Consider the following 14,317-nt stretch of genomic DNA (forward strand, 5'->3'; position numbering starts at 1 on the left):
ATTATATCTTCCGAAGCCTTGGGTACAAAAGTCAAAATTTGCTTATACTCTGACTTGTTTCTTAAAGGGTTTCAAGCAGTAACTTTTTTTCTTTTCTCTTTTAAGGTGTATTTAGGTGCTCTCGTGAGAAATCTTTTTAACGAAGGGAATGATGTTTATCGGGAGCGTGACTGGAACAGCTCCGTAAGCCAGTATTCAGAAGCTTTGAGTATAGCTGATTATGCAAAGTCTGAAGAAATTTTAATCCCTAAAGAAATCATTGAAAAACTACATATAAATCGTATTGCTTGCTATTCTATTATGGTGAGTGGTGATTTGTATTTGCTTTTTATTAAAAAATTTTTTTTTTGCGTTTTAGGGCTGCACCCACAGCATATGGAAGTTCCCAGGCTAGGGGTCTAACTGGAGCTAGAGCTGCCGGCCTACACCACAGCCACAGCCACTCCCGGAATCCCAGCTGCATCTGTGACCTACACCACAGCTCATGGCAACGCTGGATGCTTAACCCACTGAGTGAGGCCAGGGATTGAACCTGCAACCTCACGGATACTAGTCAGATTTGTTTCCATTGCACCACAATGGGCACTCTGAGTTGTGATTGTTAAAACAATGTTTCTAGAGAGAAAAAAGGTTTTCAATGACCATATATTAGTAAAGTCCATTTTCTAGTTTCACTTCATAAGAAAAATGTAGTGACTGCTTTTAGAGTGTCCTGAAGCTTTGAAAAATCAGCATAGGACAACTGATTAGGGATTTAAAAATTTTTTTTATTACAGTCTAGTTATGTTACAATGTGGGGCCAATTTCTGCTGTATAGCACAGTGATCCAGTCATGCGTCTATATACATTCCTCTCTTCTAACTGAGGGTGCTGGTTCGATCCTTGGCCTTACTCAGTGAGTTAGGAGTCTGGCATTGCCACAAGCTACAATGTAAGTCCAGATGCGGGTGGGATCCACTATGACTGTGGCTGTGGTGGAGGCCTGTATTTGCAGCTCTGACTAAACCCCCAGCCTGGGAACTTCTGTATCCCACAGGTGTGGCCTTAAAAAAAAAATCCAACCACAGTGGCTTGGTTCTCTGCAGAGGCTTGGGTTCCATCCCTGCCCAGGAACTTCCATATGCCATGTGTGTGGCCATAAAAAATAATAAATAGATAAATGAAGGGAGGGTCTGAATTTGTTTGCATTTACAGGGAGATAGTGTTTTAAGGCACAGATTGTTTGATTGCTACCTTTATTTGGTCTTACCTGCTAGGGCTTCCATGATAAAGTCTTAGAAGACTGCGAGACAGTTCTCAGTCTCAATGCCAGTAACTGCAAAGCTCTGTATCGGAAATCTAAGGCTCTCAGCGATTTGGGAAGATACAAAGAGGCTTACGACGCTGTAGCGAAGTGCTCCTTGGCGGTGCCTCAGGTATGGAATTTCTGTTTTAGTTCGTTTGTTCACATCATAATCATTTTACTGCTTCTACGTGGAGAAATGGCTCTTAAGGAGTTAGGTTTTCCAGCCAACTGTCCACCTGCTTTCATTGGGAATCATTTACCGTAAAACAAGTGTCCTGACAGAGTGTAACTTAGAACTGTTTTGCCTCTTTGTCTTTCCAGTTAGTAAATAAAACCCTCCATTAACCACACCCTCCATTTTTTCCAGGATGAACATGTAATAAAACTCACGCAAGAACTAGCTCAGAAATTGGGATTTAAAATAAGAAAAGCATATGTCAGAGCCGAGGTGAGCGGAAGTTCTCTCTGTAAGGTATTTCCATTTTGTTTCCCTTTTTCTTCCTTCCTTCCTTCCTTCCTTTCTTCTTTTCCTCTTTTTCTTTCTTCCTTTCGTCCTTCTTTTCTCTCTGCTTTTTAGGGCCACACCTGCAGCATGTGGAAGTGCCCAGGCTAGGGGTCGAATTGGAGCTACAGCTGCCGGCCTACACCACAGCTGCAGCCACGCCAGATCGAAGCTGCATCTCTGACGGACACCACAGCTCACTCCGCTGAGCCAAATGGGAACTCCTCGGTTTGTTTTCTAACTTAGCGTCAGTTCTGGTTTTAAATTAGCATCTTAATTTTCTTTCAGCTCTCACTAAAATCAGTTCCTGGGGATGGGGCTGCCAAGGTAAGGTTATAACTTCTGTAAGAATCATAATAAAAGAAAAAAAAAAAAGAAGAAGAGAGAGGCATTAGCAGTTCTGCTTTTAATATTTTTGGTTTGTGTCTATTTTTGAGACCTTTTTATTCTTCAAACACATAAGTGGCCAGAGCTTCCTGTCCTACAAAAAGAAAATAAACAACTCAGTAATATATTTTATTCTCAATCAGCGTTTCCTGAAGTCCAGTGAAGCATCTTACAGGATGTTGGTAGATGTTAGGTTTTATTAGAAAAAGTGGGTGAGGACCGTGTACTAATTTTAGGAGCCGCTGGGTTAAACGTAATGAACAAGTTGTTGTTTTTCTACAGGTAGGTCTTCTTAAAGCTGTTAGGATGTTGCCATGAGCTGGGGTGGGAGTGGTGTCTAGACTAGACCCTCTGCAACTGGGAGGCTCCTGAATACCCTTAGAGAGAAATATTGGTCTGCAAGAAACAAGCCCTGATAGGCCAGCCCCGGGACACTCCACACGTCACAAAGGTTTACATATTTTGTTGGTTTCCTGGATCTTAACTGGAAGGAAGTCAAGTGTGAGAGCCTGCATTGTTCCCTCAGAGTGAGTTTTATAAGCTTGCTTTATAGTTTAGAATCCTGGAAATATTTTTATCTATTATTTGGTTTCATTTCTAGGCTTTGAACTGTTCTGTGGAAGATATTGAGCCAGGTATGTTTTCACACACACGTAACATGTTACTCTTAGACACGCCAGCTATAGACGTCATGCATCTTAGAAAGCTGTCAAATAAGATTCTTCTGTGATTACTGGTAGTAAAGCAAGAGTTTCAGAACCACCTTTGTGCCTCTGGATGTGCAGTGCGTGATTCACGATCCTAGATGTCAGGGAGCAGTCGATTCCCGTGAGGTGGTCTCCCCCCCAACCCCTGGGAGCTCCACCCAGAAGGGGCCCAGGCATTTTGAGAAAGAAGGAGAACTTTTCACAACTGAGTATATCTATTCTTGGGCAGAACAAAGCATTTTTAGAATTACTGTTATAAACTCTTTATTGGAATTGCTTTTATTGATGTATCTATTTAGCTTTGTAATTGCTTTCATGTTTTCACCTAGCTCTTGGTTTTCTCTGTTGTTGGCTGTTACTAAACAGTAGTATTTTATAAACGCGTGGCGAGTGAGTGAGTACGTGTCTGTCCATGTTACAGATTTATTAACTCCGAGGCAAGAAGCAGTTCCTGTTGTCTCTATACCTACTTCCAGTTTTTCTCACCAAGTTGGAAGTGAGCTGGCCTCAGTTCCTGTTATGCCCATAGCTTCGGTGTTGCCGCTGCCGGTGGAAGAGAGTTCTCTGCCGTCGACCGTGTTGGCAAATGGAGGGAAGATCCCCTTCGTTATGCCGGAACCGTTTTTAGATGATGGCGACATGGTCCTGGGAGATGAGATAGATGAGCTCCTTGACTCTGCGCCTGAAACTAATGAAAATGTTATGGTAAATTTCAGCGGGACTCTTTTCTTCTGAAGGCAGGGTTAATTTTTTAAATTGTAATTGATGTAATTTAAACTCATTTTCTAATTTAATTTTTAGAAATGAATTTAAAAATTGAATTTTAATTTTTAAAAATTATCCATTGACTAAACTTTGGGTTTCTTGAAATTTCCTTCTGTCTTTACCACTGGTAACTGGCTGATTTGGTTCTTTTTGTTAATTAAAAGAAAAAGGAACATGCTAAGAATCACATTATGGGGAAGAGCAGTTAACATTCTGACCAAAAATAGGAGTTCCCATCATGGCTCAGTGAGTTATGAACCCAACTAGTATCCACGAGGACTCGGGTTCAATCCCTGGCCTTGCTTAGTGGGTTAAGGATCTGGCATTGCCGTAAGCTGTGGTGTAAGTTGCAGAGGCGGCTCGGGTCCCAAGTTGCTCTGGCTGTGGTGTAGGCTGGCAGCTGCAGCTCCTATTTGACCCCCAGCCTGGAAACTTCCATATGCTACAGGTGCAGCCCTAAAAAGACAAAAAAAAAGACATTTGATATTTAAGGGAAAATTAGTTTATGGATTAAGGATTTCTCATCCCCTAAGGATAATTCTCTTGTAACCATAAAGCAAGTGTCAGCACATTTTGTCTCACAGGCCCAGTTTGGCCACTGCCTGTTTTTTGGTTTGGTTTTTTTCCTTTTGTCTTTCTTTTTTTGGTGGGGCCACCCCCTGGCATATGGAACTTACTAGGCCAGGGATCAGATCTGAACTGAGCCGCAGTTCCACACCTTCTGATCCTTAACCCAGTGTGCTAGGCCAGGGATCCAGCCTGCATCCCAGTGCTGCAGAGATGCTGCTGTCCCATTGTGCCACAGTGGGAACTCCCCACTGCCTGTATATGGCCTGCAGACTAAGAATGGTTTCTAGATTTTTACATGGTTGGAAGAAAAAAAAAAAGAATACTATTTTAAGGCACATGGAAATAAATACCGTACGACACTACAGCAAGAGTTGAGTGGTTGCAGCAGGGACCATGTTACCCACACTTCCCTCATTAACATCCAGCCCTTTGTGGAAAGTCCACAGGCCCCAGCCGGAAAGTATATTGAAATAGTGGCAGCACCAAGAGTAGGGTGATGATGGGGGAGAAACTCAGAGCTGGTTTCCAGGGCGGGTGACCTTGGTGATGTCCCCTTGGAGCCGATGGGAGGTGAAGCGGAGGGCAGGCAGGCCTGGGCTTGGTTCCTGCCCCTATGATCTCGGGCAGGGTATTTCACCTGCAGTCCCTGGGTTTCTGCATCCGTATAATGGCGCTCACAGTAGCCTACATCTCAGAGTCAGGCGAGGTAAGTAGATGGCATATGATTTATCATAGTGTCAGGTACATGGAAGCTCTTGATAAATTGTTGCTTGGCTGGGGGTAGGTGGTGTTCTCTTTGTTCTTGTGAGGCTGTACAATCACATCATCAGAAGATGGGCCCCGCTTGTACAGGCTCTTCCAGCTCCCTTCTCTCTCTCTCTTTTTTTTTTTTTTTTTTTTTTTTTTTGTCTTTTTGTCTTTTTGTTGTTGTTGTTGTTGCTATTTCTTGGGCCGCTCCCGCGGCATATGGAGGTTCCCAGGCTAGGGGTCCAATCGGAGCTGTAGCCACCGGCCTACGCCAGAGCCACAGCAACGCGGGATCCGAGCCGCGTCTGCAACCTACACCACAGCTCACGGCAACGCCGGATCGTTAACCCACTGAGCAAGGGCAGGGACCGAACCCGCAACCTCACGGTTCCTAGTCGGATTCGTTAACCACTGCGCCACAACGGGAACTCCTCTTTTTTTTTTTTTAATTTTTATGGCCACACCTGTGTCATGTGGAAGTTTCTGCGCCAGGGATTGAATCTGAGCTGCAGCTGTGGCAATGCTCAATTCTTTAACTCACTGCACCAGGCTGGGGATTGAACCCACGCCTCTGCAGTGACCCAAGCTGCTGCCATCGGATTCTTTTTTTTTTTTTTTTTTTTTAGTCTTTTTAGGGCCTTCCCCCCTGGCATGTGGAGGTTCCCAAGCTAGGGATCAAATTGTAGCTGTAGCCGCTGGCCTACACCACAGCAACAGCCATGCCAGGTCCAAGCCACATCTTCGGCGTATACTACAGCTCACGGCAACACCAGATCCTTAACCCACTGAGCGAGGCCGGGGATCAAACCTGTGTCCTTATGGATGCTAGTCAGATTCGTTTCCTCTGATCCGCTATGGGAACTCCTGTAGTCAGATTCTTAACCCACTGAGCCATAGCAGGAACCCCACAGCTTGCTTCTGAGCATTCTTCTTCTTCTTCTTTTTTTTTTTTTTGTCTGCGCCTGCTGTATGTGGAAGTTCCCGGGCCAAGGACTGAACTTGCACCACAGTAGCGACCCGAGCTGCTGCAGTGGCAGTGCTGGCTCCTTAACATGAAGAGATCCTTAAGGGAACTCCTTGAGCACCCTTCCTCTGCCCCAGCCCCTCACACATCCTTACAATGGGTAAGGAATACAGGGAATCTTATTTTGAAAAGGAACTGTGAATGCTGCATGTGGATTATAGCAATACCAGGCATCACACCTCTGTCTCCTTAAAAAGTGGGCTTGAGAAGAAATAAGCTCTGTAGCTTGGATTCTGCTACCGAGTCTTGATTTTGATTTCAACCTTGTTATGGAACAAAGTCACCCAGTGGAGTCATTTGTTTTATATGCGGATGTTAACAGCGGCTTGGCCACCTTGGAACTGAGTTTCCTGGATTTTAATCTGGTGTTTCCTCTGCAGCCATCAGCCTTAGTCAGAGGCCCCCTGTCGACGGCCACTGTCACCCCAAACATCCCCTTCTCGGCGTCTCTCCTGGGCACCCTGCCCATTGGTGCAAGATACGCGCCTGCACCCTCCTTCTCGGAGCTCTTCCCACCTCTGGCTTCATCCTTGGAAGATTTCTGTTCTTCTCTAAAGTCGTTTTCAATGAGCGAATCCAAACGAGGTAAGAAGCGAGCCACTTACGTGAACAGTTAATTTTCTAAAAGCAGACAGTTTGGTTTGACACGTGTTTCACTTACTCTAGGTAGTTTGGTTCTTGAATTCTTTTCATTGTATCTGAAGATGTAAAAATGAAACCTTCCGCTTAGAATTCATCTGGACCTAACTGGGCCTGTGTGGAGGTCAGGAGGCCAGGTGTGAGAGCAGGAATGTGTGTGGCACTGGGGTTTTTTTCATAGGATAGTTTGTTAAGCTGAGTGCCTCTTGTTTTGAAGGGCAAGATGACTTTCAGGATATTTTCTCAAAAAGGGGTACCCCATCCTAAATGGTCTTAAAGAGAGGTGGTCCTTTGAAATTCTGAACTAGGCAAACACGTAGTTAAGACTAACTTAAGATCAGTTTTTAGAATGACAGATCCGTCTATTTCAGGCTTCATCCATTGAGCTCTGCAGACTCTGCCTGGTGCTCTTAGGGATTGCTGAGGCTTTGGCCTTACTCCTGTTGCCGTAATTCTGTATACCTCCAACACTAACGAGAAAAATCTTCATGTGTTTTGAAGCATCGCTATGGTTAAAAGGACAAAAATGAAAATAAGTGATTTAAAGATGGACAATTGAAGAAAGTAAAATTTGTGGGAGACAGAAGGGCAGAGAGAAAAAGAATCGAGTAGTTAGGCTAAGAAAAAGAAAAGCACTGGAACCACGCTCATTTTCTGAATGTTACGGCGAGTTCCTCCTTCACATTTTCGGAAGGAGAGGGTGTTTTCCCCATTTTGCATAGGAGTGATTTCCTTCGTCTTTTTCCAAACCGTCCCCCTTGGTAGTCCCTGCCTTAGCTTGAATCTCTGAAAGTCACCTTTTCTTTAAATGTGTTGGTCTAAGGGATATGTATGCCCTTGGTTTTTGGAAGAGAGGAGCTCGCCCGTCGCCCTCTTCGAGGGTCAGGAATGAGCAAGAAAGGCGCTAGGAATCGGGATGGGGAGATAGTGTGGGAAGCCACCGTCAGCTACTGAGCCCTGATGTTCTTATTCCATGATTAGAGTGAAAAGGTCTGTTGAAGTGTTTTTATTATTTTAGATCTGTCCACCTCAACTTCTAGAGAGGGAACATCGCTTAACAGCAGTAATTCTTCCCTTTTACTTGTAAGTGCCACTTCCTCTTTTGTAAATACGTTGCTTAAATTGCAAATAGGTTTTTTTACTTGAGTAACTGAATTATTTGAGTGAACGGGGACGGCTCCCTGAAGTTTTATGTGTGCTGTGGGAAAGCGTGCTAAAATAAGACCCTTCTGGAACGTCCAGGAATAAATGCTCTTTGTTCAAAGGCTGGATCTGTCCTCGTCAGTTCATCACGTTCACAGGCAGTGTAAGAGGCTTTAGCACAGCGCGAACAAGGGAATCCAAGATCAGGGCATGAACAGCGTGTCGGCCGATGAAGCAGAACAATTGCCCATCACTTGTAAACAACTCCTGGTGCATCCGGAAGAGTGGGGGAGGGGCTCAGAGACCTGAAGAGAGAAAACCGTAGCAGGAAACCGTTTTTAAGTAGAAATTCGGGGAGTTCCCAGTGGCTCAGCGGCAATGATCCCGACTAGTATCGATGAGGACTCGGGTTTGATCCCTGGCCTTGTTCAGTGGGTTAAGGATCCAGTGTTGCTGGGAGCTGCGGTGTAGGTTGCAGGCAGGGCTGGGCTCCTGCGTTGCTGTGGCTCTGGTGTAGGCCGGCAGCTGCAGCTCTGATTTGACCCCTAGCCTGGGAACCTCCATTTGCCGCGGGTGCAGCCCTAAAAAGACAAACATAGCTAAATAAATAAATAGAAAAGCAGCAAGGGCAGAACAGTCCCAACTTCAGTCTGGGCAGAACGTCTTATTTTTTGAGATGAATTCATTTCCTTCTTTAGTGATAGTGCAATATTTGTTGGCTGTTTTTTGTTTTTTTGTTTTGTTTTTTTGTTTTCTCATTCTTCTTGCAGATGAATGGACCGAGCAGTTTGTTTGCTTCGGAGAGTTTCCTGGGCCTTTCAACTCCCGCCAGGAATGAGTTTGGAAACATTTTCACAAGTGCAGTAACTAAGCCACCTTCTTCAGTGACCCCAAGACATCCCCTCGAAGGAACCCATGAACTGAGACAAGCTTGCCAGATCTGTTTTGTAAAATCAGGTCAGGACCAAACAAAGGAGCAGACAGTGTTAAACTAGTCCATAATCTGAGAGTTCTTAGGAATTTGTAAATAAATGTGGAAAACACCAGCTGTTGTGACTCTTCAATCTCTGTTTGAGTTCTTTCTAAAGAAGCAGCAGTTATTGATTAAGGGCCTTTGGAGTCTAATAGGATAAGTCTCTGCTCTTATTTAACATACCTTTATGTATAGAATCATACGGAGTAGAATGTTTACCTGCTTCTGAAAGCTTTTTTTTTTTTTTGTCTTTTTGCTATTTCTTTGGGCCGCTCCTGCGGCATATGGAGGTTCCCAGGCTAGGGGTCCAATCGGAGCTGTAGCTGCCAGCCTACGCTGGAGTCACAGCAATGCGGGATCCGAGCCGCGTCTGCAACCTACACCACAGCTCACGGCAACGCCGGATCCTTAACCCACTGAGCAAGGGCAGGGATCGAACCCGCAACCTCATGGTTCCTAGTCGGATCCGTTAACCACTGCGCCACGACGGGAACTCCTGAAAGCTTTTTGAACTATCTGTGAAATCCTTTGTATTTCAAATACATGTTTAAGAACTTGATCACATTCAAGTTCATCAAGACCTAGAAGAAAACATTTTAAGACTAGTATGTGATGTAATGGCTGTGAAAACATTACCGTCCATTCTGTTGGATTGTTTCATATCTTCACCCCTAAGGCAGGTGATATGAACACAGTTTACTCTAAAGTGGACTCACATTCATTTTTCTTCTTAGTTGTTTATTTAACTGTGTTCTTTACCTTTTGAAGCCATCAGATTCTTATTCTAATAGTTAACTGAGAGTTATGTTTGGGGAGGACGGGTTGGGTGAACTTCGTATTGTCTGACGAACAGCAGCAGTGACTTCGGTAGCTTGTTTACATTTGGGGGGGTATGAAAAAGGGATTTTTTTAATGGGAATTTAATAATCATTATCCATCTGCTTCTAACTGTGCCTGTAAAATGAAATGGTACTTTTTGCATGTATGACCAGTCCTTTTTATATCTTTTTCAGGCCCTAAGTTAATGGATTTCACTTACCTAGCTAATATAGATCATAAATGTAAGAAAGATATTTTAATTGGTAGGATAAAGAATGTTGAAGATAAATCATGGAAAAAAATACGTCCAAGACCAACAAAAACAAATTATGAAGGACCTTATTATATATGTAAAGGTATATGCTATAATTGCTTAATCAGTGCCCTTTTACATAAGTGAAAAATTTATGTGCTACGTGGCATTCCGGTCGTGGCTCCCTGGTTAATGAACCTGACTAGTATCCATGAGCTGGCGGGAAGGATCCCTGGCCTCGCTCAGTGAGTTAAGGATCCGGCGTTGCCATGAGCTGTGGTGTAGGTCGCAGACATGGCTGGGATCCCGTGTTGTAGGCCGGCAGCTACGGTTCCAAATCGACCCCTAGCCTGGGAATTTCTGTATGTCACAGGTTCGGCCCTAAAAGGACAAAAAAAAGTTTATTTGCTACATTTGTGTTTTTGTTTCTGTTTTGGCCCAACCCTTAGCATGTGGAAGTTCCTGGGCCAGGGATCGAATCCCAGCCACAGCTACAGCAGTGCCAGATCCTTAACCCACTGCACCTCAGCAGGAGCTCCACTGCATTCTTTATGCTTCCAGTACTAATGTTACTGAAAATGTTTAGACGGAGTTCATAGCAAGTTCCTTTGATGGAGACATTAGTATTTTTTATATTATTTTTACTTTTGTTTTTAAATTCCTGTCTAGTTGATGTTTTATACTTATGGAAATAGGGTTTGGCCAGATTTTAAATAGGAAACTCTCAAACTTTAGATTCTCTGATTTAGTCTAAACAGAATTAGGACACTGAACTAAGGTTTGAAAATGTTGCTTTACCTGTATATGTGACTAGGTCACCTTGCTGTACAGTAGAAAATTGACAAAACACTGTAAACCAGCTATAATGGAAAAAATAAAAATCACTATAAAATTTAAAAAAAGAAAAATAAATGTTCTTTTAAGTTGCTTTCAGGAGAACTTAGTATTTTCATTTTTGTCAGGGTATCAAGGCTTTTCCCCTGTCTGAAAGAAAAATAATTTAGAATTTTGGTGGCATTTTTTTTTTAAGAGTTAATATTATTCCTGCATAGTTATATGCGTGTCATGGTATGAAGCTACCCATAACTTGTTAAAAGAATTCAAACAGGGAGTTCCCATTGTGGCTCAGCAGAAACGAATCCGACTAATATCCATGAGGATGCAGGTTCAATCCCTGGCTTCACTCAGTGGGTTAAGGGTCCGGTGTTGCCCTGAGCTGTGGTATATGTTGTAGACCTGGCTCGAATCTGGCATTACTGTGGCTTTGGTGTAGGCTGGCAGCTGTAGCTCTGATTGGACCTCTAGCTTGGGAACCTCCATATGCTGCAAGTGCAGCCCTAAAAAGCAAAGAAAGGAAAGAATTCAAATGATGCCCTAAGCGTGTTCAATGATTATTGGCTTTGGGAAAACAAAGGCTTCCTTCTTAATCGTCTGTCAATCCCCTGTTTTTCTAGATGTTGCTGCCGAGGAGGAATGTAGATATTCAGGCCACTGCACATTTGCTTATTGCCAAGAAGAGATAGACGTCTGGACCCTGGAGCGAAAGGGGGCGTTTAGTAGGGAGGCTTTCTTTGGCGGCAATGGAAAGATCCACCTTACCGTATTCAAACTTCTCCAAGAGCATCTTGGAGAATTTATATTCCTGTGTGAGGTACTTTCTCTAAACCTTATTTTCTGCTCTAAAATCAGTGGTCATCTCTGGCCCATAAGGCCAGAAGTATCAAGCACTTAGCCCTGGTCCTGCTGGCTGATAAAAAAACATTCACTCAGCAATGGAAGCTACTACTGCTGTCCAGAAGAATAATGTTAAGACTTCATACTGAATGTTGGGAGTCCCCTGGCGGCCTTATGGTTAAGGATCTGGCATTGTCACACTGTGGTTCTGGTCACTGCTGTGGCACAGATCAGTCCCTGGCCCAGGGAAATTCTGCATGCCGTGGGGGTCGTCCCCCCCCCCCCCCGCCAAAAGGACTTCCTTCTGAATGTTAATTGGTTTAAGGATGTAAGGTATAAGTATGTATGGCACAAAAGTTATATCGTACTATGGTTTTAATGGTAATTCTTTTTCTCTGTTGCAGAAATGTTTTGATCATAAGCCTAGAATGATAAGTAAAAGAAACAAAGATAATTCTACTTCTTGTTCTCATCCTGTTACAAAGCACGAGTTTGAAGACAATAAGTATGTTGGTAGTTTCTAATTTTTATAGTGCCAGAATAGATTATTTTTTTGCTATTTAAATTTTTTTTTTTTTTTTTTTTTTTTTTTTTTTTTTTTTTTTTTTACGGCTGAAGGTAGAGCACACAGAAGTTCCCAGGCTGAGGTTTGAATCGGAACTCCAGCTATGGGCCTACACCACAGCCACGGCAATGCCAGGTCTGAGTCGAGTCTTCGACCTATACCACAGCTCACAAGCAATGCTAGATCCTTAACCCACTGAGCGATGCCAAGGATTGAACCCACATCCTCATGGATACTAGTGGGTTCATTTCCACTGAGCCACAGGGGGAACTCCAGGTTCTTCTTTTTAGATCCAAATAAAATCAGAGTCCTATCCACCCAGACACTCCCCCTCTCCTTTTGTTGTTGTTTTGAAAGATGATGATGATTCTGGAGTTCCCTTCATGGTGCAGCAGAAACAAATCCGACTAGGAACCATGAGGTTGTCGGTTCAATCCCTGGCCTCACTCAGTGGGTTAAGGATCCGGCGTTGCTGTGTGCTGTGGTATAGGTCGAAGACGTGGCTCAGATCTGGCATTGCTGTGGCGATGGTGTAGGCCAGCAGCTGTAGCCCTGATTCAATCTCCATATGCCGCCGCCTCCTGTGTGTCCCTAAAAAGACAAAAGACAAAAAAAAAAAAAAGATGACGATTTTTAAATGACTAATAGGTTTTTGCTGGGAATAAAAAAATGACTTATTCATCCTGCTCAATAGCACTGGGAATTATGTCTAGTCACTTATGATGGAGCATGATAATGTGAGAAAAAAAAATCTATACATGTATGTGTAACTGGGTCACCTTGCTGTACAGTAGAAAATTGACAGAACACTGTAAACCAGCTACAATGGAAAAAATAAAAATTATTAAAAAAATAAATAACTTACTCAATTGGTATTTAATATAGAGAAGGAATACTGATTTATAGCTTCTCACGAGGTAGATTTAGGTGTTTTATAGCTTATCATGAAATTATCCTCTTCCCTCTCCAATTGATCCAGCAATTATATATGTACAGTGATTTATTTTTTCTAATAAAGATTTTAAATGCTCGAGTTCCCTGGTGACCTAGTGGGTTAAGGATCTGGTGTTGTCACTGCTGTGGCATAGGTTTGAATCTGGCCCAGGAACTTCCACGTGCCATGTGTGTGACCCCCCCAAAATAAAATGCTTTCTGTCTAGAACTTTACACTTTATGTGTGTGTACATTTTTTGACGCTTTGGCAGAACACTAGTAACATGTCACTCTGTTTTCCTCTGAGGTGCCTTGTCCACATTTTGCGAGAGACAACAGTAAAATACTCCAAAATCCGCTCTTTTCATGGCCAGTGTCAGCTTGACCTATGCCGACACGAGGTTCGCTATGGCTGTCTGCGGGAAGACGAGTGCTTTTATGCACATAGCCTCGTGGAATTGAAAGTCTGGATGTTGCAGAGTGAAACAGGTAGGTTTATGCGGGCTTGAGAAACGTCTCGAGAGCAGCCAGGGTTTGATGCAGCAGAATGGGGGACCTTTATCCATCCACCTGCAGTGGCAGCACTGTTGATTTCCTCCTGAGCTTTCGACTGTGTGGGGCTTCATCTTCAGGCCTGTTTTGAGGGTGCTCTCAGGGAAGCCATTGCTTGTGCAGGTTTATGCCTGTCATGTGCGTGTGTGAGGAAGAAAGATTCCTCAGCGGGCACCAGGCGTCTTATTTGTAAATCTTCCACTTTGAAAGAATAATGTGCTACTGATCCTTGGCAATAGATTATGCTGCGTGGGGGTGGTTAGAGTTGATTGCAACTGTGCCTGGATTGGTGCACATTTATTGTGCAGCGAATCTAAAACAGGCTTCTGCATTTCCCAGGAATCTCACATGACGCTATTGCCGAGGAATCTAAACGCTATTGGCAAAACTTGGAAGCAAATGTACCTGGAGCACAGGTATTTTTGGTGGGGCCGGGGGTACTTTCTGCATTTGGTATCCTTTCTGAAACGTTCCAATGGATGTGAGTTGTCGGCAGATAGAGTTTGCACTACACTTACATACAATCCAGTGACTTTCTTTCTTGTTTTTTTGGGGGGAGGACTGAGGCAGGCAACAGTTTGATGTGGGATCTCAGTTCCCAGATCAGGGATTGAACCCAGGCCGCTGTGGTGCAAGTGCCGGATTCTAACCACAAGACCACCAGGGAACTCCTCCAGTTACCTTGGTTTTTTTGTTTTTTCGTTTTTTTGTTTTTTTTAAATGGCCACTCCCATGGCATATGAAAGTTCCTGGGACAGGGATTGAATCTGAGCCACTGG

At 43.6% G+C, this 14,317-nt stretch overlaps 1 protein-coding gene across 8 annotated transcripts in view; it reads left to right on the forward strand.

The window, feature by feature from the left end:
- The window catches only part of ZC3H7A (zinc finger CCCH-type containing 7A), a 40,317-nt gene that overhangs the window by 14,816 nt on the left and 11,184 nt on the right, over positions 1 to 14,317 (forward strand). For 6 of the 8 annotated variants that reach the window (XR_002342423.1, XM_021086593.1, XM_021086599.1 and 3 more), the window contains 14 exons: positions 106 to 303; positions 1,257 to 1,415; positions 1,653 to 1,733; positions 2,076 to 2,114; positions 2,776 to 2,809; positions 3,303 to 3,586; positions 6,368 to 6,572; positions 7,645 to 7,709; positions 8,540 to 8,726; positions 9,756 to 9,917; positions 11,269 to 11,465; positions 11,893 to 11,993; positions 13,294 to 13,475; positions 13,878 to 13,954. Coding sequence is in view for 7 of the 8 variants with exons in the window: in XM_021086593.1 (XP_020942252.1) it covers positions 106 to 303; positions 1,257 to 1,415; positions 1,653 to 1,733; positions 2,076 to 2,114; positions 2,776 to 2,809; positions 3,303 to 3,586; positions 6,368 to 6,572; positions 7,645 to 7,709; positions 8,540 to 8,726; positions 9,756 to 9,917; positions 11,269 to 11,465; positions 11,893 to 11,993; positions 13,294 to 13,475; positions 13,878 to 13,954 (1,971 nt within the window). In the remaining variant the exon portion in view is untranslated. The remainder of the gene's footprint in view (positions 1 to 105; positions 304 to 1,256; positions 1,416 to 1,652; positions 1,734 to 2,075; positions 2,115 to 2,775; positions 2,810 to 3,302; positions 3,587 to 6,367; positions 6,573 to 7,644; positions 7,710 to 8,539; positions 8,727 to 9,755; positions 9,918 to 11,268; positions 11,466 to 11,892; positions 11,994 to 13,293; positions 13,476 to 13,877; positions 13,955 to 14,317) is intronic. The other 2 variants (XM_021086598.1, XM_021086597.1) reach the window with 2 other exon arrangements.

This window comes from Sus scrofa, chromosome 3 (assembly GCF_000003025.6).
Source record: "Sus scrofa isolate TJ Tabasco breed Duroc chromosome 3, Sscrofa11.1, whole genome shotgun sequence".
Classification (NCBI taxonomy): Eukaryota; Metazoa; Chordata; class Mammalia; order Artiodactyla; family Suidae; genus Sus; species Sus scrofa.